The following is a 26,275-nucleotide window of genomic DNA, read 5'->3' as shown; positions in this document are numbered from 1 at the left end:
TCATTTTCTAACCTGTTTAGTCCTAAAGAGGGTCATGGGGATCTGCTGGAGCCTTTCCCAGCAAGGCTTGCATTGAGTGCAAGGCAGGAACAAACCCTGGACAGGGCGCCAGTCGAGCATGTGTCAAAAAAACATTCCCCACACCTTCACAAAACCACCATCACCACCAGCAGGCTTGGGAGCATGGATTCATGGTGTTGGCACCCAGCAGAAACTGAAATTCTTCAGACCAGGCTACGTGTTTCCAGACTTCAGTTTTGGTGAGCCTGTGCCCACTGCAGCCTCAGCTTCTCATTCTTTTCTGACAGGACTAGAACCTGACGTGGTCTTCTGCTGTTGTAGCCCATCTGCCTCAAAAATGGAGGTGTTGTGCATTCTGAGATGCACTTCTGCTCACCACAGCTGTACAGAGTGGTCATCTGAGTTACGTCCACTCACACCAGTCTGGTCATTCTCCTCTGATCCTCTCTCATCAACAAGGGCTGCCACTCACTGAATATTTTTGTTTTTCCCCATAGAGACTGGTGTGTGTGAGAGAGAAAATTTCTCAGCCCAGCCTGTCTGGCACCAATGCCCCAAAAGTCCTGGGTTTTCGCCATTCTGGTGTCTGACAGATAGATAGATAGATACTTTATTAATCCCAATGGGAAATTCACATTCTCCAGCAGCAGCATACTGATACAATAAATAATATTAAATTAAAGAATGATAATAATGCAGGTGAAAAACAGACAATAACTTTGTATAATGTTAAATGTTAACGTTTAGAGTTGCATAGTTTGGGAGAGGAACGATCTCCTCAGTCTGTCAGTGGAGCAGGACGGTGACAGCAGTCTGTCGCTGAAGCTGCTCCTCTGTCTGGAGATGATACTATTTAGTGGATGCAGTGGATTCTCCATAATTGATAGGAGCCTGTTGAGTGCCCTTCGCTCTGCCACAGATGTTAAACTGTCCAGCTCCATGCCAACAATAGAGCCTGCCTTCCTCACCAGTTTGTCCAGGCGTGAGGCGTCTTTCCTCTTAATGCTGCCTCCCAGCACACCACCGCGTAGAAGAGGGCGCTCACCACAACCGTCTGATAGAACATCTGCAGCATCTTATTGCAGATGTTGAAGGACGCGAGCCTTCTAAGGAAGTATAGTCGGCTCTGTCCTTTCTTGCACAGCGCATCAGTATTGGCAGTCCAGTCTAATTTATCATCCAGCTGCACTCCCAGATATTTATAGGTCTGCACCATCTGCACACAGTCACCTTTGATGATCACTGGGTCTATGAGGGGTCTGGGCCTCCTAAAATCCACCACCAGCTCTTTGGTTTTGCTGGTGTTCAGGTGTAGGTGGTTTGAGTCGCACCATTTAACAAAGTCATTGATTAGGTCCCTATACTCCTCCTCCAGCCCATTCCTGATGCAGCCCACGATAGCAGTGTCATCAGCGAACTTTTGCACATGGCAGGACTCCGAGTTGTATTGGAAGTCCGATGTATATAGGCTGAACAGGACCGGAGAAAGTACAGTCCCCTGTGGCGCTCCTGTGTTGCTGACCACAATGTCAGACATTCAGTTCCCAAGACGCACATACTGAGGTCTGTCTTTAAGATAGTCCACGATCCATGCCACTAGGTATGAATCTAATCCCATCTCTGTCAGCTTGTCAGCTTGATATGAACATGAACTGAAGCTCCTGACCTACCTGTACCTGCAGGATTCTAGGCATTGTGCTGCTGCCACCTGATTGGCCAGTTAGATAATTGCAAGGATAGGCAGGTGTTCCTAAAAATGTTGCCATGTGAGAGTAAATCAGCAATGCTCTCGCTGTCATTTTAATGTAAAGAGATTCTGAAAATCGCAGGTCAAATTGCATTCGGTCCTTCAACTGTTCACTTGCCCAGGGACTTGTGGGAAATCAGAGCCAACTGTGTGCCCTCAGCTCTCCCAGTCCTTATAGCAACGGCCTTCAGCAGGGGTTCTCAATGCCAGTCCTTGGAGACCCTCATGGCTGTTGTGACAACCAGATTCATCTTTGTGGTGGTCTGCTACCTTAATTAAATAAGCTATTGATCCCCAGTTTGTTTGTTTTTTTGTTTTTTTTTTTGTATCAATGCAGAAATGGCAAACTGCTTAGGTGAAATATTTGCAGAATAAAGCAAGAGTGTGCGTGTTAGATGGGTAAGAATTCAACAACAACAACAACATTTATTTGTTTAACATGTTTTCATACAAATGATGTAGCTCAAAGTGTTTTACAAGATGAAGAAAGAAAAAAATATATAAAAATTAACCAGTACTAATTAACAAAGAATAAAGTGAGGTCTGATGGCCAGGGAGGACAAAAAAACAAAAAAATTCCAGAGGGCTGGAGGAGAAGACAAGATCTGCAGGAGTTCCAAGGCCATGAGACTGTTCAGACCCCACTGGGCGTTCTACCCAATATAAATGATCTCAATCAGTCCTCATGGCTTTCAGGCTTCACATGGAAGAATGATAGTCATGTGGACCTCTGGCCTTCAATCCATCAATGTAGGGACTGTAGGTTTACTAGTGTCACATTCTAAAACCTACTAAATATAACTTGAGTCACTTTGGAGAGCCTGGAGCCTTTCCCACCAGCCCAGAACAGGGTGTTAGTTCATTGCAAAGCCCACTCATTCAGACTTCCAGTTAATCTAACCGACATGTCTCTGGGGATGTGGGGTGCGGACACCGGGCGAACATGCAAAGCCCACACTGAGGATACTGCTGGCTGCCTTACCAAGCCATAGAGCTCTTCTAGTTCACTTCATATTGCTGTCACTTTTTTTTTTGTTTTGTTTTTTTTAATTGGCTGATGTTTTTGTATTCGATGTATCTGATTTGATAGCATTGATATGTACAGTGCATCCGGAAAGTATTCACAGCACATTCCCGTTGCCTTTCTATCAGCTCATTCCAGACTTGCCATTCTCCTCTGTGCGTTGGAAAGGCACACACCTGTCTACATAAGGTCCCACAGTTGACAGTTCATGTCAGAGCACAAACCAAGCATGAAGTCAAAGGAATTGTCTGTAGACCTTTGAGACAGGATTGTCTCCAGGCACAAATCTGGGGAAGGTTACAGAAAAATTTCTGCTGCTTTGAAGGTCCCAATGAGCACATTGGCCTCCATCATCTGTAAGTGGAAGAAGTTCGAAACCACCAGGACTCTTCCTAGAGCTGACTGGCCATCTAAACTGAGCGATCGGGGGAGAAGGGCCTTAGTCAGGGAGGTGACCAAGAACCCGATGGTCACTCTGTCAGAGCTCCAGAGGTCCTCTGTGGAGAGAGGAGAACCTTCCAGAAGGACAACCATCTCTGCAGCAATCCACCAATCAGGCCTGTATGGTAGAGTGGCCAGACAGAAGCCACTCCTTAGTAAAAGGCACATGGCAGCCCGCCTGGAGTTTGCCAAAAGGCACCTGAAGGACTCTCAGACCATCAGAAAGAAAATTCTCTGGTCTGATGAGACAAAGATTGAACTCTTTGGTGTGAATGCCAGGTGTCACGCTTGGAGGAAACCAGGCACCGCTCATCACCAGGCCAATACCATCCCTACAGTGAAGCATGGTGGTGGCAGCATCATGCTGTGGGGATGTTTTTCAGCGGCAGGAACTGGGAGACTAGTCAGGATAAAGGGAAAGATGACTGCAGCAATGTACAGAGACATCCAGGATGAAAACCTGCTCCAGAGCGCTCTTGACCTCAGACTAGGGTGACGGTTCATCTTTCAGCAGGACAACGACCCTAAGCACACAGCCAAGATATCAAAGGAGTGGCTTCAGGACAACTCTGTGAATGTCCTTGAGTGGCCCAGCCAGAGCCCAGACTTGAATCCTATTGAACATCTCTGGAGAGATCTTAAAATGGCTGTGCACCGACGCTTCCCAAACAACCTGAAGGAGCTGCAAAGAGGAATGGGTGAAACTGGCCAAGGATAGGTGTGCCAAGCTTGTGGCATCATATTCAGAAAGACTTGAGGCTGTAATTGCTGCCAAAGGAGCAAAGGCTGTGAATACTTATGTACATGGGATTTCTCAGTTTTTTTTATTTTTAATAAATTTACAAAAACCTCAAGTAAAATTTTTTCACGTTGTCATTATGGGGTGTTGTGTGTAGAATTCTGAGGAAAAAAATGAATTGAATCCATTTTGGAATAAGGCTGTAACATAACAAAATGTGGACAAAGTGATGCGCTGGGAATACTTTCTGGATGCACTGTATTTGCATTTATGGGCAGTTGAACTGGCGTACCTAATAAAGTGGCCAGTGTGCGTGTGGTGCCCTCCAGTTTTGTCACATTGGTATAGAAACAGAGAGCTGGTGTTGGTGTCATTAGGTGTAACATTCCATAAAAGTATATTTGCTATTTATCCAGTGCAGAAGCCCCAATCGTAATTTATTTAAATTTTTTTTATTTGGTTTGTAGTGCCGAGGTCTCCCAGTGTCCACACCTTTCGGTTGCTGCATTGTGTGTCGCGTATTTTACTCTTTCATCGGTGGCTCACTGACCGCACAGACATAGCTGAGGATCAGCCGAGGGGCGCAGAACCTGCTGACCCGTGGATGCTAACAGCTGTGCGCAGTGTTGGGCGGGGGGGTTTTCCTAGCCCGCCAGCATGGCAGCTGCCTTCTGGAAGGGACTCGCTCAGATGTGCGCCCTTGGAGGGTCATGCACTGCGGTTGCCAAGACTGCTTTTGTCATTTCACCAAGTCAGACCCACAAGCTGTGTTTAATCACAGTAATGGAATGGCTTAATTCACGCCTCGTGGTTTTTACACCACTGCATATTGGGGTTGTGGGGGGCCAGAACCCCAAAATGTTAATCTTTTGGAATCCCCACAATCAAAAATTGTAGGAAGTTTGAAAATAATAAGAAAAATTTATATTTATATTAATATATTATATTTTGTTTCACTAAATTGATGCTGAAATGTGCTTTGCTTTTCTGATAAGAGCGTCTGACAACACACCATGAACCCCCGTCTGGACCCATACATTTCTCAGAAAATGAATTGAGAGGAAAATAAAGGGCTCAAAAGTGTCCTTTGGAAATGTGACGTAGCTGATGAAAGGTTTCGGCGTCCCTTTTAGCCTGTTGCAGGTTATGGGGAATGTTAATGGGGTGGGCGGGGGTCAGGAAAGCAAGTAGCATGTGATGGCCCAGAGCCCCCCCACAAATGATTGATTACGGGGAAGATAAAAAATATGCGGGGATGAGCGGAGCTTTGCTAGGGCAGCAGACTTAATCCAGTTGTGCACATACCTGGAAAAGCTTTTTCTGTGCATTTGCGCATGGAGAGAAAACATGGCAGGTGAGATGAGAACTGAAGGCGGGAAGTTTTGCTTTTCTTAATTAAACTAAACGGCTTTCTTCCTGCACAGATGGTGCAAATTTTTCTGGTGTTTGATTTGTTTTTTTTGGCTACAATTTTAAAAATCTACAAATCAGAGACTCTGCGCTACTTGTGATATTAGAAATCATTTAGTGCCCATTACAGGGTTTGTGAGAAAATATTATAAGACCCCACGGGCACAGCAGCTGTCAATTAGCCCTTCACAGACTGGGTGGAGCCGAGCACTTGAGTGGCTGCAGAGCAGGAGTGGCTAGAAACTTGAGTGGTGGCTGAGTGGGAGGGGTCAAAGACGTGAATGGCTGCAGAGTGAGAGGGGCCAGAGACGTGAGAGGCTGCCGACTGTGAGGGACGAAGCACTTGAGTGGCTGCTGAGTGGGCGGGGCAAGACCAGGGTTTGTGAGACAATCTAAAACCCCACGAGGTCAGCTACTGTAAATGAGCCCTTCACAGACTGGGAGGGGCCAGAGATGTGAGTGGCTGCAGAGTGGGAGGGGGCCAGACACTTCAGTGGCTGCAGGATGGGTGGGGGCCAGGCATGTGAGTGGCTGCAGAGTGGGAGGTGCCAAAGACGTAAGTGGCTGCAGAGCAGGAGGAGTCAGACTTGAGTGGCTGCTGAGTGGAAGAGTCCAAGCACTTGAGAGGCTGCAGAGTGGTGGGGGCCAGGCAGGTGAGTGGCACCAGAGTGGGCGGGGCCATATGCTGAGTGGCACCAGAGTGGGCGGGGCCAGAGACGTGAGTGTGTGGGTCCAGACGCCCGAACGCTGATTTTTCAACTTCAGCACCATGCCTACACCATAGCTACCCTGTAGCTCGTGTAACCCGTGCCGCAATCTGATGTTCAGCTCCTCAAAAATGTGACCTAGTGTCCCGTCGATGCAGACCCTTCAAGGCAGATGTTTTGCTGTTTGCACTTTATTAATTGAAGCTCCAGTAAGATTCCCTCAGCTTTGGTCACCATGATTTTCGTGCCCAAAGAATGTAAACATGAAAAGAGGGAATTCACTTTTCTTCTGTGCCACAAACACCGTCATCTGGCGTCCAGGCATGTCCACTGCTGATGACAGAAGAATCCTCAGTATGATAAAGAAAAAGCCCCCAACACCTGTGCGACAGACCAGAAAGAGTCCTCAGGAGGCTGGACGTGTCACAGAGATGACTATCAGCAGAAGACTTCATGAACAGAAATACAGAGGAGGCCCCACGGCAAGACAGAAACCACAAGAACAGGATGGCCAGATTACAGTTTGTGACAAAGGACTTTAAAGAGCCTGCAGAATTCTGGGAGAAGGTCTTGTGGACAGAAGAGATGAAGATGAACCTGATCAGAGTGATAACGAGAGCACAGTGTGGAGATGACACGGAACTCCCCAAGAGCCAAAGCAGACCACCTCATCTGTTAAACATGGTGGTGCTGGGGGTGTCACGGCTCGGGCATGTATGGCTGCCACAGGTCCTGCCACACTTCTGTTCATTGATGTGGTACAGTGAATTCTGAGGTGTGTAGAGACATCTGATGTGCTCAAATTCCAGTAAAGTCCTCCAAACTGAGTGGAGGACGCTTCATCCCACCACAAGATGATGGATACAGACATACTTGTGAGGCAACACAGGAGTTTGTCACAGCAACAAAATGGAAGATTCTGGAAAAGCAGAGGCAGTCAGTTGATTTCAATCCAAGTGAGCAGTCCTTATATATGCTGAAGAGCCCCTGCCGAAACAAGCAGGAGCTAAAGATGGCTGCATCACCAGAGAAGAACCCTCAGCCCCTGCTGATGTCTGTGAATGGTAGACTTCAAGCAGTCATCGCATGTGAGGGGATATGTGACAAAGTCCTAAATATGACCGCAGCTTTAACAGACCTGCCATTGCTGTGTTGCCCAAACATTATGGCGCACCCCCTGAAATAGGGAGACCACACAGAAAATGTCTGCAAATCCCCTGAAGTGAAAAGGCTGCCATCTGTGCTGTAATCACAATGTTGGAATTTCTCGATTTGTAGTTTTAAACTGTGGAGCAGAGAGGGGCAAATCAAAGAAAAAATGTGTCCCAAATGTGATGGGGGGGAGGCACTATGTGTATAAAATCTGAGCCTACGGTTACTCACACGTGTTTTTGAATAACATACAAGAAAATAAAAAGTGTCAAAGTGTGCGAAGGATAAATTAGTGAAAGTTCAGCTCTCAGCTTTCCGTGTGTCAAAAACATAAAATTGCGGGTTTGGGAATTCCGAGTATTAAAGCCGACTGGCAGGGGAGGCGTTTTATTTAAACCCGTCCAGTTTTATTTCAAAACTTGTTCCCTTGTCACAAGACGGTAATTTGAATGTTTAGATATTCCTCCTGCCCAGGCATCTGCAGGCAGAGGGGGCCGACTTGTGCCGTTGAGATTCCGGGGAGGACGGCCCAGCTGTGGCGCCGTAGCCCAAGGTGGGCCACCCCTTCTGGAAACGTCGTCTCTGCCTCTCTCTGCGCCGTGGTGCGCGATGGCCGCCCGCCTCTCCTGTTGCGACTCCCTCCCCCCAACACTCGGCTTTATGACGGCTTGGATTGCAGGAACACCGCTGGCTGCTGGACAAGGGTTTCTAGGAACAGCGCTTCCCAGAAGGCTGTGGCTTCAGCTGCCTGGCCCCATTGAGCGTGAAAACCAGATGTGAGCTGGCAGAAGTTGCCGCAGACGAGTGCCAACCGCTGTGGCCGGGGGGGGGGGAGACAGGGAGAGAAATTAGAGTAACAGGGACCCCGAGGAAAGTGATGATTGGGTGCCAGAGCTCCCGGGATGCCACAAGAACCAGACATGAAAGAAAGTAGAAGAAAAAAAAAAACAAATAAAGCAAGGGCTGCTTGAGGATGCCAGCGGAGCGTTGACTTTTAATGTGTGTCTGTGCCTTTGGGGGGGGGGGGGGCTTTGTTCTTTTGTCTGAGGTATTTTGCAGATCCTTGCGAGTGTTGGTTTGTCAGTGGCATCTTCACCCGGGGTGCCACACCCCAAACTTCCCCATCCAGACTTGCCACTCGTGTGCCAGTAAGTAGTGTGAGTGGGCTTGTTCAGGATCTCATCCTCTCCCAATCAGCTTTCCACATCTCCACACTGCCGTTTTTTCCCTCTTTTTTTATTTTTATTTTTCTGAAGCTCTGATAGGCTAGTGAGTAAACAAGCCCTTTTTTTTTTTTGTTGAAGTCCCATCAGATCGAGATCTGGACTTTGACTCGGTCACTCGGGACATTCTCGTTGTTGTTTGTTAAAAGCCATTCCTGTGTAACTTTAATGCTATACATTGGGGTAGGGGGGGGTCCTTGTCTTGCCTGTTTTCTCCCAAGGTGCGGGTTTCTTGCAGACCCCCATCTTTTCCTCACAAGTCTTCCAGAGCCTGCTGCAGAGAAGCATCTCCACGTCTTGATGCTGCCGCCACCGCCATGATTCACGATAAGAGACGGTGTGTTTTTTGATAATGTGCAGAGTAACGTGGCTTTATAAGGCTCCATTTTGGTCTCGGCAGACCATCGGTCCTTCGTCCAGCTGACTTCAGAGTCTCCCAGGTGCCTTCTTTCCTGAGATGTCCATTCCCCCCACTGCTGTAAAGCTGTGACTGGTTGAGCACCTGGGCACACTTTTGTCATCCACTGTCACTTGCGACTCCTTCAGATGTCATTTGGTGGCCTCACTCACTCCTCGTCTTCAGTTTTTGTGGACGGGCAGCTCTGGCATGATTTATGCCTCTGACACACTCTTTTAATTCCCTCATGGTGGGTTGAGCCGGATGTTCAGTCACTTTGAAACTTGCTCATCTCCGTCCCCAGCCCCTGATTGTTGTGTTCTTCTGTCTTCATTGTGTAGGTCAGGCCTCCATACTGACTCGCCAGAAGTTGGCCCTTCCACATTTATACAACAGTCAAGTGAAACCCCAGATATGTGATCTCCATTGAACTAACTATGGGACTTATAAAGCCAGTTGGTCCCCCCAGGGATGATTTAAGTGTGTCAGATATAAATACCATATATACTCGCGTATAAGTCGGGTCCTGAAACCCGATCATAAAATCAGACCCCAACTTATATGCCCGTTCAAAAATGTGACCCTTTTTTTTTTTACATCTTCTTGCCTCCTCCAATCTCCCACCAGTTTCTCAGACACATCGAATTTTGTTGCAGCAGCACAGTTACCAATTTCTTTCGCCACTGCAACGACTTTTAATTTTAAAACCAGCTTCATATTTTCTTCTGATTGGCGGAGTGGTGGCTCTGAGGCTAAGGATCAGCGCTGGTATCCCAAAGTTTGCCGGTTCAAATCCCCGCCACTGCCAAAGGAGATCCTACTCTGCTGGGCCCTTGAGCAAGACCCTTAACCAGTGGCTGACAATGGCTGACCCTGCGCTCTGACCCCAAGGGGTATGCGAAAACTAACAAATTCCTAATACAAGAAATTGTATAAGGCGAAATAAAGAACAAAAAAATATATATATTTTCTTCTGATTGGACGCTCCATCGTAGATAAGGGATGCTCTTACAATAAAGGTGTATGAGGGTGTGAGATCCGAAAAACACAAAACAGTGTAAACATCACTTCGGAATAGTTCGGGTATTACCGTGTGGTCACGTAGGCACAATACATCGAAATAAAAGGCCATGTGCTCCATGGTTACTCTCTCAGGGGGTCCGTTAGCATATCGTAATCTCTTACACCAATACGGGAGTTTTCTGCATTCGACTTATATGGCCGACATTATAAAATACCAGAAATTACACGATAAAATCAAGTCCCGACTTATCCGTGGGAGAACTTAAACACGAGTATATACGGTACAAGAGACCTAACAAAAAAGTAGAGATGGGGGTGGGGGGACCACCTCTATACTTGAAGTGTGGCAAAAGAAATGAACGAGTCTTTACAGACACGAGTTCACAACAGAACTGAGGACAGAGGATGAGTGGTGGTTTATATGGTGGGTACACCAGTAGGTCTGGTCCAGGAGTGTGGACCCCGGAAATGACATCTGCGGTGGTAGAGTCGTTAAGTCAGCTGGTCTGCAGAGACAGAGAGAGAGATGGGATTAGCGCCAACTGCTGGTTTGGTGGGTAATCGCATTTATTCAAGCCCCGTTATTTCTCTCCCACATGCAATTGTGTAACACAGAATAGAAGGTGGGGGTGGCACAGTGGGTAATGCTGCTGCCTCACAGTAAGGAGACCAGGGTTTTGCATCCTCGGTCATCCCTGCGTGGAGTTTGCATGTTCTCCCCGTGTCTGTGTGGGTTTCCTCCCACAGTCCAAAGACATGCAGGTCAGGTGAACTGGCGATGCTGAATTGACTCCAATGTGTGTTTTGGGGTGGTGGGCATGTCCTACAGTGGACTGGCGCCCCATTCAGCTGGGATTGCCCCCTAAAAACCCAATAAAGATCCTGGTGTGGAATAAGCGGGTTAGAAGATGACATGACCTAGTGAGGGGGTCAATGCTTACTTTGTGTTTTATATTTATAATTAATTTTGACCACATTGACATTAAAGAGTCTTTTTTCTGTTGATCAAAAAGCCAAATTCGGTCCACTGTGGCATCAGTGTTGAATAACAATAAAATGTGAAAACTCCCGAGGCGGTGAAGATGTTTTCTAGGCCCTAGTAGGTTGTTTAGACCCCCGAGACAAGCAGGAACTTAAGATGGCCGCATTAGAGGATTCACCAGAGAAGACCCTCAGCCCCTGGTGATGTCAATGAATGGCAGACCTCAAGCAGTCATCACGGGCGAGGGGATATGCGACAAAGTCCTACATATGACCGCAGCTTTAATGGACCTGCCATTGCCATGTTGCCCAAACATTATGGTGCACCCCCTGAAATGGGGAGACCACGTAGAAAATGTCTGCAAATCACCTGAAATGAAAAGTCTACAATCACAATATTGGAATTATTTGATTTGTGGCTTTAAACTGTGGAGAAGAGCGGGGCAAATCAATGAAAAAATGTGTCACGAACGTACATTTTTACGTTTCCCTCACTTTAAGTTCCTAATAAAAGAAGACGCATCATGTCCAAATCTTATTGAAGAATTTCATCCCGAAAGGTTATCAACAGAAGAAATGAGTACACAGGCAATCCTAGCAGCAAGAAACGATGAAGTCAAACAAAGTAACGCAATAATTGTCGATCGGTTACACAGCAAATTGGTTAAATGCATATCAATATAGACTGCTGAAACAGTTGGTGGTGATGGTGCAGAAGGTGAAAACATCAACTTACAATATCATGAAGAATATCTACAACCGTTAACACTGTCTGGTCTGCCAGTGCATGAATTACTGTATAAAGAAGGACGCGTCGTAATGTTATTGTGTAATTTATGTCCGAGTAACGGGCTGTGCAACAGGACAAGATTAGTTGTATGGAAAATTGGTTGAACAATTCTGACATTTTTAACAGGCGACAAGAAAGGTCATGTAGTCCATCTAACATGAGACACCAAAGGAGATCTTGATATGCCATTCGTATTAAAACGTTTACAGTTTCCCTTTAGAAGAGCTTTTGCTCTGACGATTAACAAATCACAGGGACAAACATTCGAAAAAAGTCGTTTTATTTATTAGAAAGAAACGATATTCACTAACGGGCAGATATACGTTGTGTTGTCATGATGTAAGTCCAAACGGAATCAAAATTTAATGCGATATTGTTGAAAAGTTAATTCCAGATATTGTTTTACTGAAGTTTTACAGTAAAAGTGTAAGTTTAAAAAGTATTTGCATGTTAATTTCAAAACCAAAACAGAACGGAAACGTATAACGCAACAAATACCTCTAACGAAACATGAAACATCATTTTCTTTCAAGTTATTACCTTTTACTATTTTTTACTATGATTCATTACTCTCTGTAATATAAAATAGTTTGTTCTATTATGCATATGTAGCAATCTGTTTAAATTGTACATTCATATCCCCATACACGAGCGGCAGAACTACAAAGAGGCCAGCTTGTACCACAAAGAGGCTAGGCCATGAGGACTGGGCACACACACACACACTCCTTTGCCCCATCCAGTCATTTTAGGCTCATTAGTGTCCTGGGACATCTGGAATGTCCTTGTCTTCTGAACTGGCATGCTACATACAAGATGTCATTTTGTATTTGATTACAATTTTTGCTCTTTAGGGGCAGGAGGGACTGTCCTGCTGGAAATTACACTTTCATTTTTGTGTCCTTTGTGCAAGTCTGGTCCGGGGATAGTTCTGGGTGTAGTATATGCCGCCTCCCCCTTCCCCTCCCCGTTGGGTGCAGTTGCCATTGAACATTGTGTTCACCTTGGCCCACTGCTGTGGGCAAGCACTGGCACGCCAACAGAGCAGCAGCTCTTTTATCTGACTGACGCCATACCTGCTCGGTGGGTGCTAATCCCACTAAACCTTGGGACTCGCGCTAATCCTTCCTACTCAATGCTGCTGAAATGTTTCTTTGTTTCACTTTAATTTCACATTTTTCGACCAACCTGTCTGGTTTGTGTTCCTGTTTCGTTGACGGCTGTTGAGTTTTTTTATTTTTTTTTAACAACTCAGCATGTGAAAAAGTAATCTGTGCAATATTTCTTCTTGCCACTTGCCCGGTCAAACCCGCAGCACAAAGTCTCCTCTTCACAGTCCAAACCTGACACTGGCTTTTGTCGACCCTGCACTCTTAAGCTGTTGTGCTGTGCGGCGCCTGTCATGTGACCCTCAGAAACTTGTCTTCTGATTCGGGTTATTACAGTGGGTCTGCCCAATCTCGTCCTATAAAGTAAAAGAAACCTTGCAAGTTGAAGCAAACAATTTGCACAGGCGTCCCAGCTTCTGTCGATTACTTAAAATCCCTCTCTTTTGTCTTGGAGCAGAGTTGGAACAGACTGTGTCATTACACCCAGTGATAACGGCAAGAAAACGGCAATTCACAAATAGATAGATAGATACTTTATTAATCCCAAGGGGAAATTCACATACTCCAGCAGCACCTTACTGATACAAAAAACAATATTAAATTAAAGATTGATAATAATGCAGGTAAAAACAGACAATAACTTAATATAATGTTAACGTTTACCCCCCCGGGTGGAATTGAAGAGTCGCATAGTTTGGGGGAGGAACAATCTTCTCAGTTAATGATACAAATGAAATGAGACGGAGCATCATTACCCTTAGGCCAGGTTTGTACTTCACGCGATGCAGTGCTCCTGCGTTGTACTGTTTATACTTGTGCGCGTACTTTATGGAAATCTGGAAGATTCCACCAGGTGGCAGTGCGAGATGATATCATGGTGAGAACAGGTTCGGCCTCCCTGTGTTGTGAATTGCCTGAAACATCCATTAAATTCCAAGGACACCTTGCCGTAATATCTCTGAAAAGGATGTTTAATGATTATATCCATCAATCCAGGGATGTGCCCCTTCCAGCTAGCATCGGGCACAAGAAAGAAACAAAATCCCTGGATGGAGCATCAGCTCATCGCAAGGTGAACACAAGCAGAAACACACACATACACTGGCATCATTTTAGCGTCACCACATCCCCAAACCTTCATGTCTTTGGAAGGAAACCGGAGCCCACTGTGAAAACCCAACAGGAAAACATGCAAACTCTAGGCAGGGAACACCAGCGTCGTGACGTGACTCCCAGTGAGGCAGCAGCACTACCGCTCTGCCACCGTGCCACACCCATGTGTGTAATTATTATCAGTAATGTGTAAACTCCAGGCAGGGAACACAAGGAACGCAACTCCTTGCGAGACAGCAGCACTACCCCTCCACCACCGTGCCTCCACAAAATGTGTAATTACAATCAGTATTCATTATTTAAATGAAGTTAAGAACTTATCTGTAAAATGTAACATACGTACTTTAATGCATTTCATCATGAAAGTGGTATCAAGTATAGATCTAAGGACTTTAAATGTGCAGAGAGCTGCAATATCATAAATGTAATGTGTTCTGTGTGGTGATTGCTGCTGTCAGCTCAAGAGGAAGCCCCAGAAGCGCATAGCGATTAACAACTGGGTCGGTTTTAAGATGACGTTTACGACGGTCTGCTTTAGTGATAAAGTAAAACTACGAGGTTAAAGTGGACATTTCGAGATTTAAGCAGAAATTTCCACTTTAATCACAAAATAGACCTTTTCGCCATGTCCTTAATGTTTTATCTCTGTGGCTCCAATACTGCGCTGTACATTCTGTTGCTGTTGTGAAGGTGCAAAAACAAAAAGACGGCACAGAAGATGGTATGTGAGACCTTTGAAATGTATACACTTCGATATAAAAGCACCACGAATGCATTTGTATGTTGGCGTTGTGCTTCACCACATCTAACCATTCATCAAATATCGAAGCGCGCACATCGATCCTGTAAGCGCCTTTCTGTCACATGTGGATAGTAAAACAGAGACTCGGGACGTCACATTCCGGCTTTTGTCACACTGCGCCCCCCGACTTATTGCTGGTACCGCAACTTGCGCACGCATCATGTTAATTCCTAAGGAGCTGCCCAGTGGACACGTCAAATGAATGCTGGGAAAACGTGGCAGCCATGATGTGTGCGCGTACGCATTCAGAGCATGAAGTATATATTTTACCGGTAATGTATGAAAAGCAGGCGTTGTATAGAATGCCTAGGAAATGTGTGAAATATCAAGCATTTCGTGGCATCCAATTTTTGGCATTCTGTATATTGCCTGGGCATTCTATACAATGCCTGCTTTTCATAACATATACAAACTCTAAGACGTGTAGGCCTTTCATTTGGGGAAACTGCAAAGTGTCAGTGAGTCCTGTGGTGTCCAATGCAATCCAAAGGCAATTGGAAACGGGAAGAAACTCTGATAGGAAGAGATCTGGCAGAGCCAAAGTCACCAGCCAATCAGAACACAGGTTTCTGAGGGTCATCGGCCGGCGAGATCACAGGCGCCTCACAGCACAGCAGCTTCACAGCGCAGGTCAAGTAGACCAAGTGTCAGTTTGTACTGTGAAGAGGAAGATTTTGTCCCGTCTGCAGTAGTCCACGTATTTTCCGCTATTTCAAGCCCCTCTTTTGTCCTTTTAAGGAATGGCTTTCTAACTGCCACTCACCCGTTCAAACCCGCAGCACAGAGTCTCGTTTGGGCCTTGCAACAATCCCTAGAGAAGGCCGAGGTCTACAGTAGTATGATTTCCGTGCAAGCCCTGATGGTGACATTTTTTTGCCTTTGGGGACAAGGGGGACTGAATTGGATGTAACACCCGCTGCTTACACTCCACCCATCTCTCCTGTTAGTAGTGCAGCCATCTTAACTGTGAGGTGTATCTGGTTTTTGAACAGCAGTTATGTTATTTTGGGATGGGTTGGGGGGGGGGGCGAGGCTCATCGACATTGCTTCATGGGGGTCTCCAATCCCTCTAAACCCCTTAATTGTTGATGGTGTGTCATTTCCTCGTGATGCTTGATGCTTCGAGGGATTACCCCAACCACAAAATACTCCAACCCCCAGATTGTCAATCGAGTGTCAAATCATTAGGTTGGGGGGGGGGGTAGGGGGGGACACAGTTACAAGATTATTGAGATTTATAACTGTATATTGTGCAATTTATATATAAGTTTTATGCACAGAGGTAAACATTTTCTCAGTTCAGTTTGTTCACCCACAATACTGTATGTGGTTCAAAAATGAGAAGTTTGACTTCCTCATCTTCAAATGTGACTTTTGTAGGGGGTGTGAATAGAAATCAAACATTTTCTCGGGGGTTGCGTAAACTTACAACACTGAAAACGAAGTTATATTTTTATCCAAAGTCTAGAAGACAACAATAGTTTTATTGAATTTGTATATCAATAGATTTGAATGAATTATATTGTGGGAGGCGGTCCAGTCTTTCTGACTCCGCCCCCAGTAGCCCAGTCTTTGCTTGCGACTCCCTGACATGCCAGGCCAGGCTGCTTGTTTCTTCTCCCTGCCAAGGATGTTGCACTTGTGTCACTTAAGGGTTCATTTCTGACTTTCAGCTCTTTATCTGTTTCTCTTTTATCCTGTTTCTGAAATTTTTTTTCCTCTTTTTTCTTTCACTCCAGATGTGCACTCCAGCAAACACGCCAGCGACACCTCCAAATTTCCCTGATGCCCTCACCATGTTTTCGCGGCTCAAGGCGTCGGAGAGCTTCAACAGCAGCAGTCCCATTGCCTCCATGGCCGCCTCACCACCCCCTCAGGCTGTTTGGGCTGCAAACCCCCCCCCAACTCTAACCAGCAGCAAGGACTATGGACTCCGGGGCAGCCCCCATCACAAGTGCCCCCACCTGGCTGGCCGGCAACAGTCACCCCTCAGTCTGCCTCGGAACAGAAGGCCAATGTCGCCATGGAGGCGGAGAGATGAGGCAACCCTCCCATGGACCCCCAGAAGTGATGGGGGATAGGGGTGGGATTGGGGGGGTTGGTCAGTGGGTGTAGTGGGAGGGGGCATGGGAGGGGGTAGTTGCAGGGAGCCTTCACTTCACTAAGCATTAGAGGAAACGGTCGGGGGACCCAAGTACTAAACAATGTGGACAAAATGACTAGTATTCACAAAAATAGATTTTTTCCCCCCCTTGCCCCTTCCAGATAGTGGTGGGGGGGTGAAGAAAAACAAATATTGCCATGGTTCAGCCCAGAAACACTTGCTGTGAATGTGAATGTGGATGTGATTGGAGGCCCATCTTTTTTTTCCTTTTTTTTTTTGGGTTTGATTTTTTTTTGCCCCTTTCTGGAGATGGGATGGTGGGCTGCTTATCTTTGATCCAGTCGTGCTAAAGGACTTTGGTATAAGGATTTGCATGAAGAATGACAGCCCTTAAACGCACCTTTTGATGTAAAACCTTTTTGCATTTCCAAATTGCCACTGGACGTTGGGATTAAAGCCACCAGCTGAATCTCCTCAACCAATCACTGAAGACAAAGAAGGCGGGCTACACGACTGCTGCCAGCCAATCAGAAACAACCTCCCTTTACTGCACCTTTCACTGGTAACCCTGTCATTTCCAAATAGCCACTCTGGACGGAGGAAACATTGTAGTGATAAAGCCACCTGCTGAATCTGCTCATCCAATCACTGAAAACAAAGGCGGGCCATGCGACAGCTGTCAGCCAATCAAGAATTCTCTCTATTTACCAGAACTCCAAAATGCCTGGATTTTTAAGAGGTGAGGTGGGCATGGTGGGCACTTAATTAATGTTTAAAAAAACAAAAAGAGAGAGACTTTTAAATTCTTTAATTTTAGAGCTAATAACATTTTTGAATTTGTTACTTAGAATGTTGGTTTTAAAGAGCTGTTTTGGGGAAGGGATGGAAATCGGCCTAATAGCCGCTGTCAGAGCAGCGCTCAGATGCACACACACACACAATATGTCTCTTGATTTTATAACATTTTAACAGCAAGAACAACAGAGAACACTTAAGATAAAATGAAAAGCAAAAAAAAAACAAAACTTTTTATCGAAACGCCCCACGTCGTAATTTTTTGTAAGTTGGCGGGGGGGGGAAGGACGGGCGCAAATTTCGAAAAGAACATATCAATGAAAAAGTCAAAATTATGCAAATTCAGAGGCGTCCTCTCTCGGGTTTTCTTCTTACTGTTTTTGTTCAGCGTGGTCCACCTTGACGCCCGTTAGGTCTCATGCCATGCTATGGTGGGGTGTTTTCTGCTTTTTTTTTTTTTTTTTTAAATCTTCTGATTGCATCTGTTGTATTTTCTTCTCAGGCCGTTTACAAAAAAAATCTTTTTTTTCTTCTTCCTCACCATTTTTCTTCTATGTTTATTTTTTTTTCCTTTCACTACGGTTGTATTCATGCCATTTCCACAATATTTGTGGACTACCTGATAAATAATTAACTTATCTTTTTTTTTTTTTGTGTTTCTAAATAAATATGTTATGTCCTAACCGGGTCGTTATTTTTTTTTTCCTTTGGTTAAAACCACTTGGCGTTATGATTTTTTTTTGTGTACGTTTTTTATGAATGGCTTGTCAGTGCTTTGGAAATCAATGGATTTTTTTGTTTTTCTCCGCCACCCCCTGACTCACTGGTACGAGATGGCCCCCACTTCTGAGATAGCATTGCATTGGTCTTTATGTCTAATTACACAGGACATCAAGCTTTTGGGGATTTCCCACTTGTAATTTTGGCCCTGTAGACCCGAAAAAGACTCATTTTTAGGCCCCTTTAGGACCTCCCGTCTGATAAAGAGGAAAGCAAATTAGTGTCTTGAGCAAAAGGACTCGAAGTTTGTGCAGGCCACATCAAGCGCCCCCCCAATGGGAAACGAGGGGGTCAAAATTACTCCTTTTTACAAAATTTTGAAAAATGGGGATCGGGAATATCAGCACTTGTGGAGAGTGGCTGTATGCGATTTTGAGGATGATCATAGTTTTGACATTTGATTCCTATACCGGTGGTCCTAGCCCTCGCAGCAGGTTAAAACAATAGCTTATGGCTGTCACTTTCAAACTACTGCAAGGTCCATGGTTACAAATATAAGGTTACCTTTGATCATTTGCTAGCCCTCTGTGGACCTATCAGAGCATTAAAAAAAATGGCAATTTGTGTACATCCATCCATCCATTTTCCAACCCGTTGAATCCGAACACGGGGGTCTGCTGGAGCCAATCCCAGCCAACATAGGGCACAAGGCAGGAACCAATCCTGGGCAGGGTGCCAACCCACCGCAGCAATTTGTGTACAGTTTAGAATATTTCAATTGAAGCACACATCTGAATATTTCAGATATTTGATGCAAGCCTTCTTGTTTATTCTGTGCTTCTACCTCATGAAGTAAATCGTCACATTTCTTCAGAACAACCCAAATTAGGAAGGCTTTTTATTTTTATTTTGTACTCTCCTTTGGCGAAACACCCATGGAAAGCTGCAGGGCTGCCCTACTGGACTACAATTCCCAGCCTGCCTAGCGGGTGTCAGTACACTCACTGTAGTCCAGGAGGACTACCACCTATTGAGTCGGGGAAGCAAATTGTCCATGGACTTGGTCTCCCCCCTGACCTTCCATTAAACTGGCCTTCAGACCGTGTTAGGGACCTTGTGCCATCCCAGCCGGAACGCCAGCCCTTTTACAGAAAATCAGTAATGTCAAGAGTGGATGTTGGTCTGGACAGCTTTTTCATTCAGCACTGGGCATGATGCATGAGTCGCATTGTCTGCCGTCTAGATCAGGGGTAGGCAACGTCGGTCCTGGAGTGCCACAGTATGTGCAGGTTTTTTGTTCCAACCCAGTTCCTTAACGAGAACTCAATTATTGCTGATGAAGCACATATTGCTTAAGTGACATTTTGATGCTTCATTTTAGTGGTCTCGCTTGTTAAGGTTCTCCAACCTTAATTGCTTATTTCAATCTTAAACTGCTGCATTCAGTGTTTTAATTGCTCCTTATTAGCAATAAGATGTAAAAGACAAAGCAGCCAGCAGTTCTCCAGCTATCTTTTTTCCAATTACATCTGTGTGTGTTCATCATGCATGGTTTGATTTAATAAAACACTTAATAGAAAAATGTGACAGACTGAAAATTATCTGTTTTAGGCTTCAAATCATTTGGATGATATCCTTGGAAAGGAAAAAAATCTACGATATAAAAGCCTTACATTGCACAGACTAACAAGCCATAAAATTAAATAAGGTCTGAGATTGGCAATGATTGGTTTCTAATTAAGCAATTGGGTTGAATGAAAACCTGTAGCCACTGCGGCTCACCAGGACCGACATTGCCTACCCCTGTTTTACATCTTATTGCTAATAAGGAGCAATTAAAACACTGAATGCAGCAGTTTAAGATTGAAATAAGCAATTAAGGTTGGAGAACCTTAACAAGCGAGACCACTAAAATGAAGCATTAAAATGTCACTTAAGCAATATGTGCTTCATCAGCAATAATTGAGTTCTCGTTAAGGAACTGGGTTGGAACAAAAACCTGCACATACTGTGGCACTCCAGGACCGACGTTGCCTACCCCTGGTCTAGATTATATGGTCTCTGTCGCGTCTAGGTCTCTGATGTCACTGCCTATGTTGTCTTTTTCGGGCCCTGGGATGAGCCGTATTTTAGGTGGCATTGTTGGGTCAGTGTCACACAGCTGACAATTTTACTGCATAGGAAGTGAATTCAGCAAAATGGCGTTACGCCCGACAAGACTCTGTTGATGGAAGAAGTGTTGTGCCCATTAATGAAAAGAGTCTAACTGCAGGCCTCTGGAGCTCCGCTAAACAGCCAGTCAGATTGCACACACGTCAGTCACATGGTTTAACAAACCAGCAGAAAATCAGAGAAGTTCACAGCACTACATGACAGCGACAGTGAGTGAGAGACAGTCGTACCACATGACACGCTCACTATGAGACACACCCACTCAACGGTCATTATTATTCATAAGTCAGGTAACTCCTCCCACAACCCTAATCTTAACCAAACTGTAAGGATGTTTTTTGAAAACAATTGTAGGGTACATCTTAACAATGGATGTGTTGAGAAAGACACCGACGTGTAACGCAAACGACGCTAAACGTTATAGGATGTGTGCAATCTGAATGGCCCCTCAACGGAGTGGAGCATTGGAGGTCTGCAGCTACACTCTGCCTACACTACTGCTGTTACAGTATACTGACTTTAATGAAGGTGGATAACCAGCCCAACTCACTTTGAATAGGTGGAATATTCTTCTCCTCCCCTGGGGCTCCACTTCAAACCTTCGTTTTATTTGAATTTGCCCCTTAATTTTGTCTTCAGAATTTGTCTTCAGGGCGGCACGGTGGTGCAGTGGGCGGCGCTGCCGCTTCGCAGTTTCGCTTCCCGGGTCCTCCCTGCGTGGAGTTTGCATGTTCTCCCCGTGTCTGCATGGGTTTCCTTTGGGTACTCCGGTTTCCTCCCACAGACCAAAGACATGCAGGTTAGGTGCATTGGCGATCCTAAATTGTCCCTAGTGTGTGCTTGGTGTGTGTGTGTGTGCATGCGCGCGCCCAGCGGTGGGCTGGCGCCCTGTCCAGGGTTTGTTTCCTGCCTTGCGCCCTGTGTTTGCTTGGGATTGGCACCAGCAGACTCTCATGACCCTGTAGTTAGGATATACTGTAGCGGGTTGGATAATGGATGGATGGATTAATTTATCTTCATCTGAGCATTTTCGTGTTCTCGGAGAGAGGAATCGGAGGGGGCGTGTCACCCCTCCTGACATCATTATTACCGCACGTCAAGTATAAAAGCGGCTACTAGTCTGAGAATTTCAAACTACACGACTGTGTTACGCGAACTCGCATGCGCACGTGCTCGCGATCAAAATGAACAGCGCACACCTCCAACACTTTCAGTTTTCTGTTTACGCCGCTGTCTCCGCTCTTGAGACCCTGGATCCGCCCCGCCAGGGCACCTGAGGTAAAGTAATCCCCGTGGGATGTGCCGCCGCAGGCCCTGCTTTGCTCGGTAAACACACTTCTGAATCTTTTTTCTCCTGGGTGCTTCTCGGCGTCGCCCTGTGAGGACGCGCCCTCGGTTTTTCTAGAATCATTTACTGGAGCTGGGATTACGAAAAAAAAAAAAGAAAAGAGTTGCCTGTTACGCCATAAATGTTTTTAATGGAGGAATAACAAATTGGAAATTGGCAAGGCAGGCACACTTGGAAAAGGGTCGAAGGGCGAGGCTCGTGACGGGAGAAAGTTTCAACGGACCTCCGTCCATTAAATAGCACTTAAGGCCAATATTAATAGTAGAGAGAGAGAGCGATAGAAAAAGGCACTATATTATATACATAGGCAGAAAATGCAGTATTTAATAGATTGGTAAAGGCGCTATATGAGAAATTGAGAAATGTGAAAGGCACTATATAACAGATACTGTATATAGATACCTAGATACGAAAGGGACTATATAATAGAGATGTATAAAAAGACATTATATAATAGATAAATGTAAAAGGAAATATATTGCGTTATAGACAGATATCAAAGGCACTACATGACAGATAGCTTTGTATGAAAGGCACTATATAACATAAATGTAAAAGGAAGTATATTATAGATATATATCAAATGACAAATAGCTATGTATGAAAGGCACTATATCATATAATCTGTATTATAGATAGATATCAAAGGCAGTATATGACGGAATGATAAGCAGAGATAGATGTGAAAGGCACTGTATAATACAGTGGCTTCTCAAACTGTGGGGCGGGCCCCCCTAGGCGGGGTGCGAAGATGTGAAAATAGAAAACAAGAATCAAAAATATGAAAAATACATCTATTGAAACCAAAACAAATTAACTTAAACTACACTCTGATACTAGAAAAATAAATATAGATTTAGATAAATGTCGATAAACGTTAAGTAGGTATAATCAAATATGCATCTATGATATATCATTAATTAAAAAAGAACAAATTGGTATTAGTGGACTCCTTTCAAAAAAACGTTGGGGGGGGGGGGGTCATTAAAATTGTTATGAAAACTCGGGTCGCAAATACTTCAAGGTTGAGAAACGCTGGTATAATAGACATGGACAGTTGTAATAGGAAGTATATTATACATAGACACATATATGAAAGGTACTATATTACGGGGCAGCAAGGTGGCACAGTGGTAGCGCTGCTGCCTTGCAGTAAGGAGACCTGGGTTTGCTTCCCGGGTCCTCCCTGCGTGGAGTTTGCATGTTCTCCCCATGTCTGCATGGGTTTCCTTTGGATGCTCCGATTTCCAAGGTTTCCTCTCACAGTCCAAAAACATGCAGGTTAGGTGGATTGGCGGTTCTAAATTGGCCCTAGTGTGTGTGCCCTGTGGTGGGCTGGCTCCCTGCTCGGGATTTGTTCCTGCCTTGTGCCCTGTGTTGGCTGGGATTGGCTCCAGCAGACCCCCGTGACCCTATAGTTAGGATATAGCGGGTTGGATAATGTATGGATGGATGTATGAAAGGCACTATATAATATATAGATAAATGTAATCAGAAGTAAAGATAGATATGAAAGGTATTATATGACAGGTAGATATGGATGAAAGGCACTATGTGATCGATATATACATTAGATACATGTTATAGATTTATATATAGTATATTATGTAGATAGAGGGGTGGATACGAAAGGCACTATATTACAATTAGATATAAAAGGCACTTTATGACAGATGTATATAAAAGGCACTATATAAGAGATAAGAGCAATGAGTGCCCACCCTGAAGTATAGAAAGCAGCGATGAGGAGTAAGATAATGGGGGTTTTGGACATCACACACATAAGAGAAACTCGTCTTTTTTGGACCACCACAGAATGCAAGAAAGAAAAACAAAAGAGTCGAGACTGCACTGAACTCACCACACCTGTCAACCCTTCGTACAGCAGTGTCCCCTTCAGGCAGCGCATGACAAAGTGGGAAACTCCTGATACTTTGGAAAAAGCCTGCACGGTGTTGTGTAATTTGTCATCCCCTACAGTATCTGGTCGTGTAAGCTGATATCCTCAGAAAACTGCAGTCGTTACGCCTGACATTCCTGCCAAGTAGAAGTCATGTAATGTGACACCGAAATATTCAGAGCCTTCATTCAATACTTTGTAGCAGCAGTTCCAGCCCTGAGTCTTCTTGGGGAGTCTCTACAAGCTTTGCACACCTGGATTTAGGCAAGTTGTCTCATTCTTCCTGGCAGACCCTCTCGAGCTTCAGTAGATTGGATGGCAAGCTGCCACCTTCAGGTCACTCCACACGTGTTCTGTGGGGTTTAAGTCTGGACAATGGGTGGGTCCACTTGAGGACACCCAGTGACTTGTCCCAAAGCCATTCCAGCGTTGTCTTGGCTGTATATTTTGGGTCATTGAAATGTCACTCCAGTCCGAGGTGATGTAAACTCTGGATCAGGTTTTCTTCAAGGACCTCTCTGTATTTGGATGCATTCCTCCTTCCCTCGCTGACCCCCCATAACGTGACGCTTCACCATAGGGATGGTGTTTGGGCTTGATGTTCTGACCAAAGAGTTCAGATATGTGTCTCATTAGACATGTGGTCACTCCACCATAAACACCTAATTCATGGAGTGCTGCTGAGATGAGAGATGGTTCTTCTGACAGGTTCTCCCATCTCAGCAGAGGATTTCTAAACTTCTGTTAGAGTGACCGTTGGGTTTTTGGACACTTCTTAGTCACAGACCAAGGTCCTTCTTGCTGGTTACTCCAGATGGCCAACTCTAGAAAGAGTCAGGTGGTTCCATCATTCTTTCAATTCTCACTTCTTGGGGAACCCCCAAAGCTTTAGAAATGTTTTGATCCCCTTGACATCCCACCACAATTTTATCACGGTGGTCTACAGAGACATCCTTGGACTTCATGGCTGGGTGTTTGCCCTGACATGCAGTGTGAATTGTGGGACCTTCGATACACAGGGACACATGGGCTTTTCTTAAATGATGTCCAATTAATTCGGTGGGCCACACACAGGTGGGTTCCGGTCAAGTTCTAGTCACGTCTCAAGGAGAACTGAAGCAGACAGAAGACACCCGAGTACAATGTGGAGGGCCACAGCAAAAGGGTCTCAAGACTTCTACATCCAATCTAATGAAGTATTGAGAGGATCTGCCAGGATGAACGGCATCAACTGCCCAAATCCAGGGGTGCAAAGCTTGTAGAGACTCACCAAGAAGACTCAAAGCCTTCAAAGGGTCTTCTGTGAAGCGCAGAATTAAGGGTCCAAATGCTTGTGTGAATGACAGATTTCAATTTGAAATGAAATTTCCAAACCTTTCTGCAAACATGTCACTTTGTCATTATGGGCTGTCGAGTGTACAGTAATTAGCAAAAATGGCCATTTAAGATGAAATCTTGAATATGATGGTCCAGCCCAGAGAAAGGAAGGACCTCGGGGAGACCACCACCACCCCAACCAGAGGGAGCTCGCAAGAAATAAAACACAAAGTGCCACCCCATCTCCTAAATACTGACTGTCACTTCTTTGTGCTCCAAGTTAAGGTGGGCCGGCCGCCCGCCCGCTACAAAGCTCTGACAGCACAGAATGTTCCGGAGCGCTGGGATACTGTGCCCAAGGCGAGGACACTAAGTGGCTGCTCTCGTCTGCTGAGTGCTCTCCACCTTCTGACTCCTCCTAACAGCTGCTTTATCAAAATGCAAATCGCTTTTCTTCCCATCTAAAAATAAACCTGCAGAAGAGTGTGGGAGCTGAGCTGTGGACCACCGCGGACCGCCACAGAGAAAACGCATTGAGAGAAATGAGAAGATACCTGGGTTAGTACTACTGTCTCATGGCTCCATGGACCTGGGTTCAAATCCAAGCTTGGCTGATATAAATGTGTAGAGTGGACCTGCATTCAGATGCTGGCCTGTTCACTGCCTGTGAACACTGGCCCTGGGTTCAAATCTGGGCCCAGTCACTGGTATGTGTAGAGTGGACTTGGGTTCAAATCCAAGCCTGGTCAGTGGGAATATGCACAGTGGGCCACGGCTCACTTTCAAGCATGGCCAAGGGTTAATTTGTAAAGAGGGCCTGGGGGTTCAAATCGTGGCCTCACCACTGTCTGTATAGACTGGACCTGGGTTCAAAAATCACACCTGCATACTGTCAGTAGTAGACTGGACCCGGGTTCAAATCCTGGCCTCACCACTATCTGTGTAGACTGGACCTGGGTTCAAAAATCACACATGCATACTGTCAGTAGTAGACTGGACCCAGGTTCAAATCCTGGCCGGGCCACTGTCCATTGAGTGGGCCTGGGTTCAAATGTGGGTGTGTTCACCGTCTGTGTAGATCGGACACGGGTTCAAATCCAGGCTTTGTCAAGGTCATTGTGTAGACTGGACCTGGGTTCAAATTCTGGCTTTTTCACTGGTCTGTGAAGATTGGACCTGGGTTCAAATCCATGCCTGGTCACTACCTCTGTAGAGTGGACCCGGGTTCAAATTCAAGCAC

At 45.4% G+C, this 26,275-nt stretch overlaps 1 protein-coding gene across 1 annotated transcript in view; it reads left to right on the top strand.

The window, feature by feature from the left end:
• Positions 1-18,261, top strand: part of LOC114661029 (UBA-like domain-containing protein 1) — a 34,311-nt gene extending 16,050 nt beyond the window's left edge. The window contains 2 exon segments of the mRNA XM_028814120.2: positions 16,419-16,575; positions 16,578-18,261. Of these exon segments, the coding sequence (XP_028669953.2) occupies positions 16,419-16,575; positions 16,578-16,720 (300 nt within the window). The 3' untranslated portion in view covers positions 16,721-18,261.
• The last annotated feature ends 8,014 nt before the right edge of the window (positions 18,262-26,275 follow it).

Source organism: Erpetoichthys calabaricus, chromosome 11 (genome assembly GCF_900747795.2).
Source record: "Erpetoichthys calabaricus chromosome 11, fErpCal1.3, whole genome shotgun sequence".
NCBI lineage: Eukaryota > Metazoa > Chordata > Cladistia > Polypteriformes > Polypteridae > Erpetoichthys > Erpetoichthys calabaricus.
Note: the sequence above shows the minus strand (reverse complement) of the source record. Positions and strands in the feature narration are given on the sequence as shown.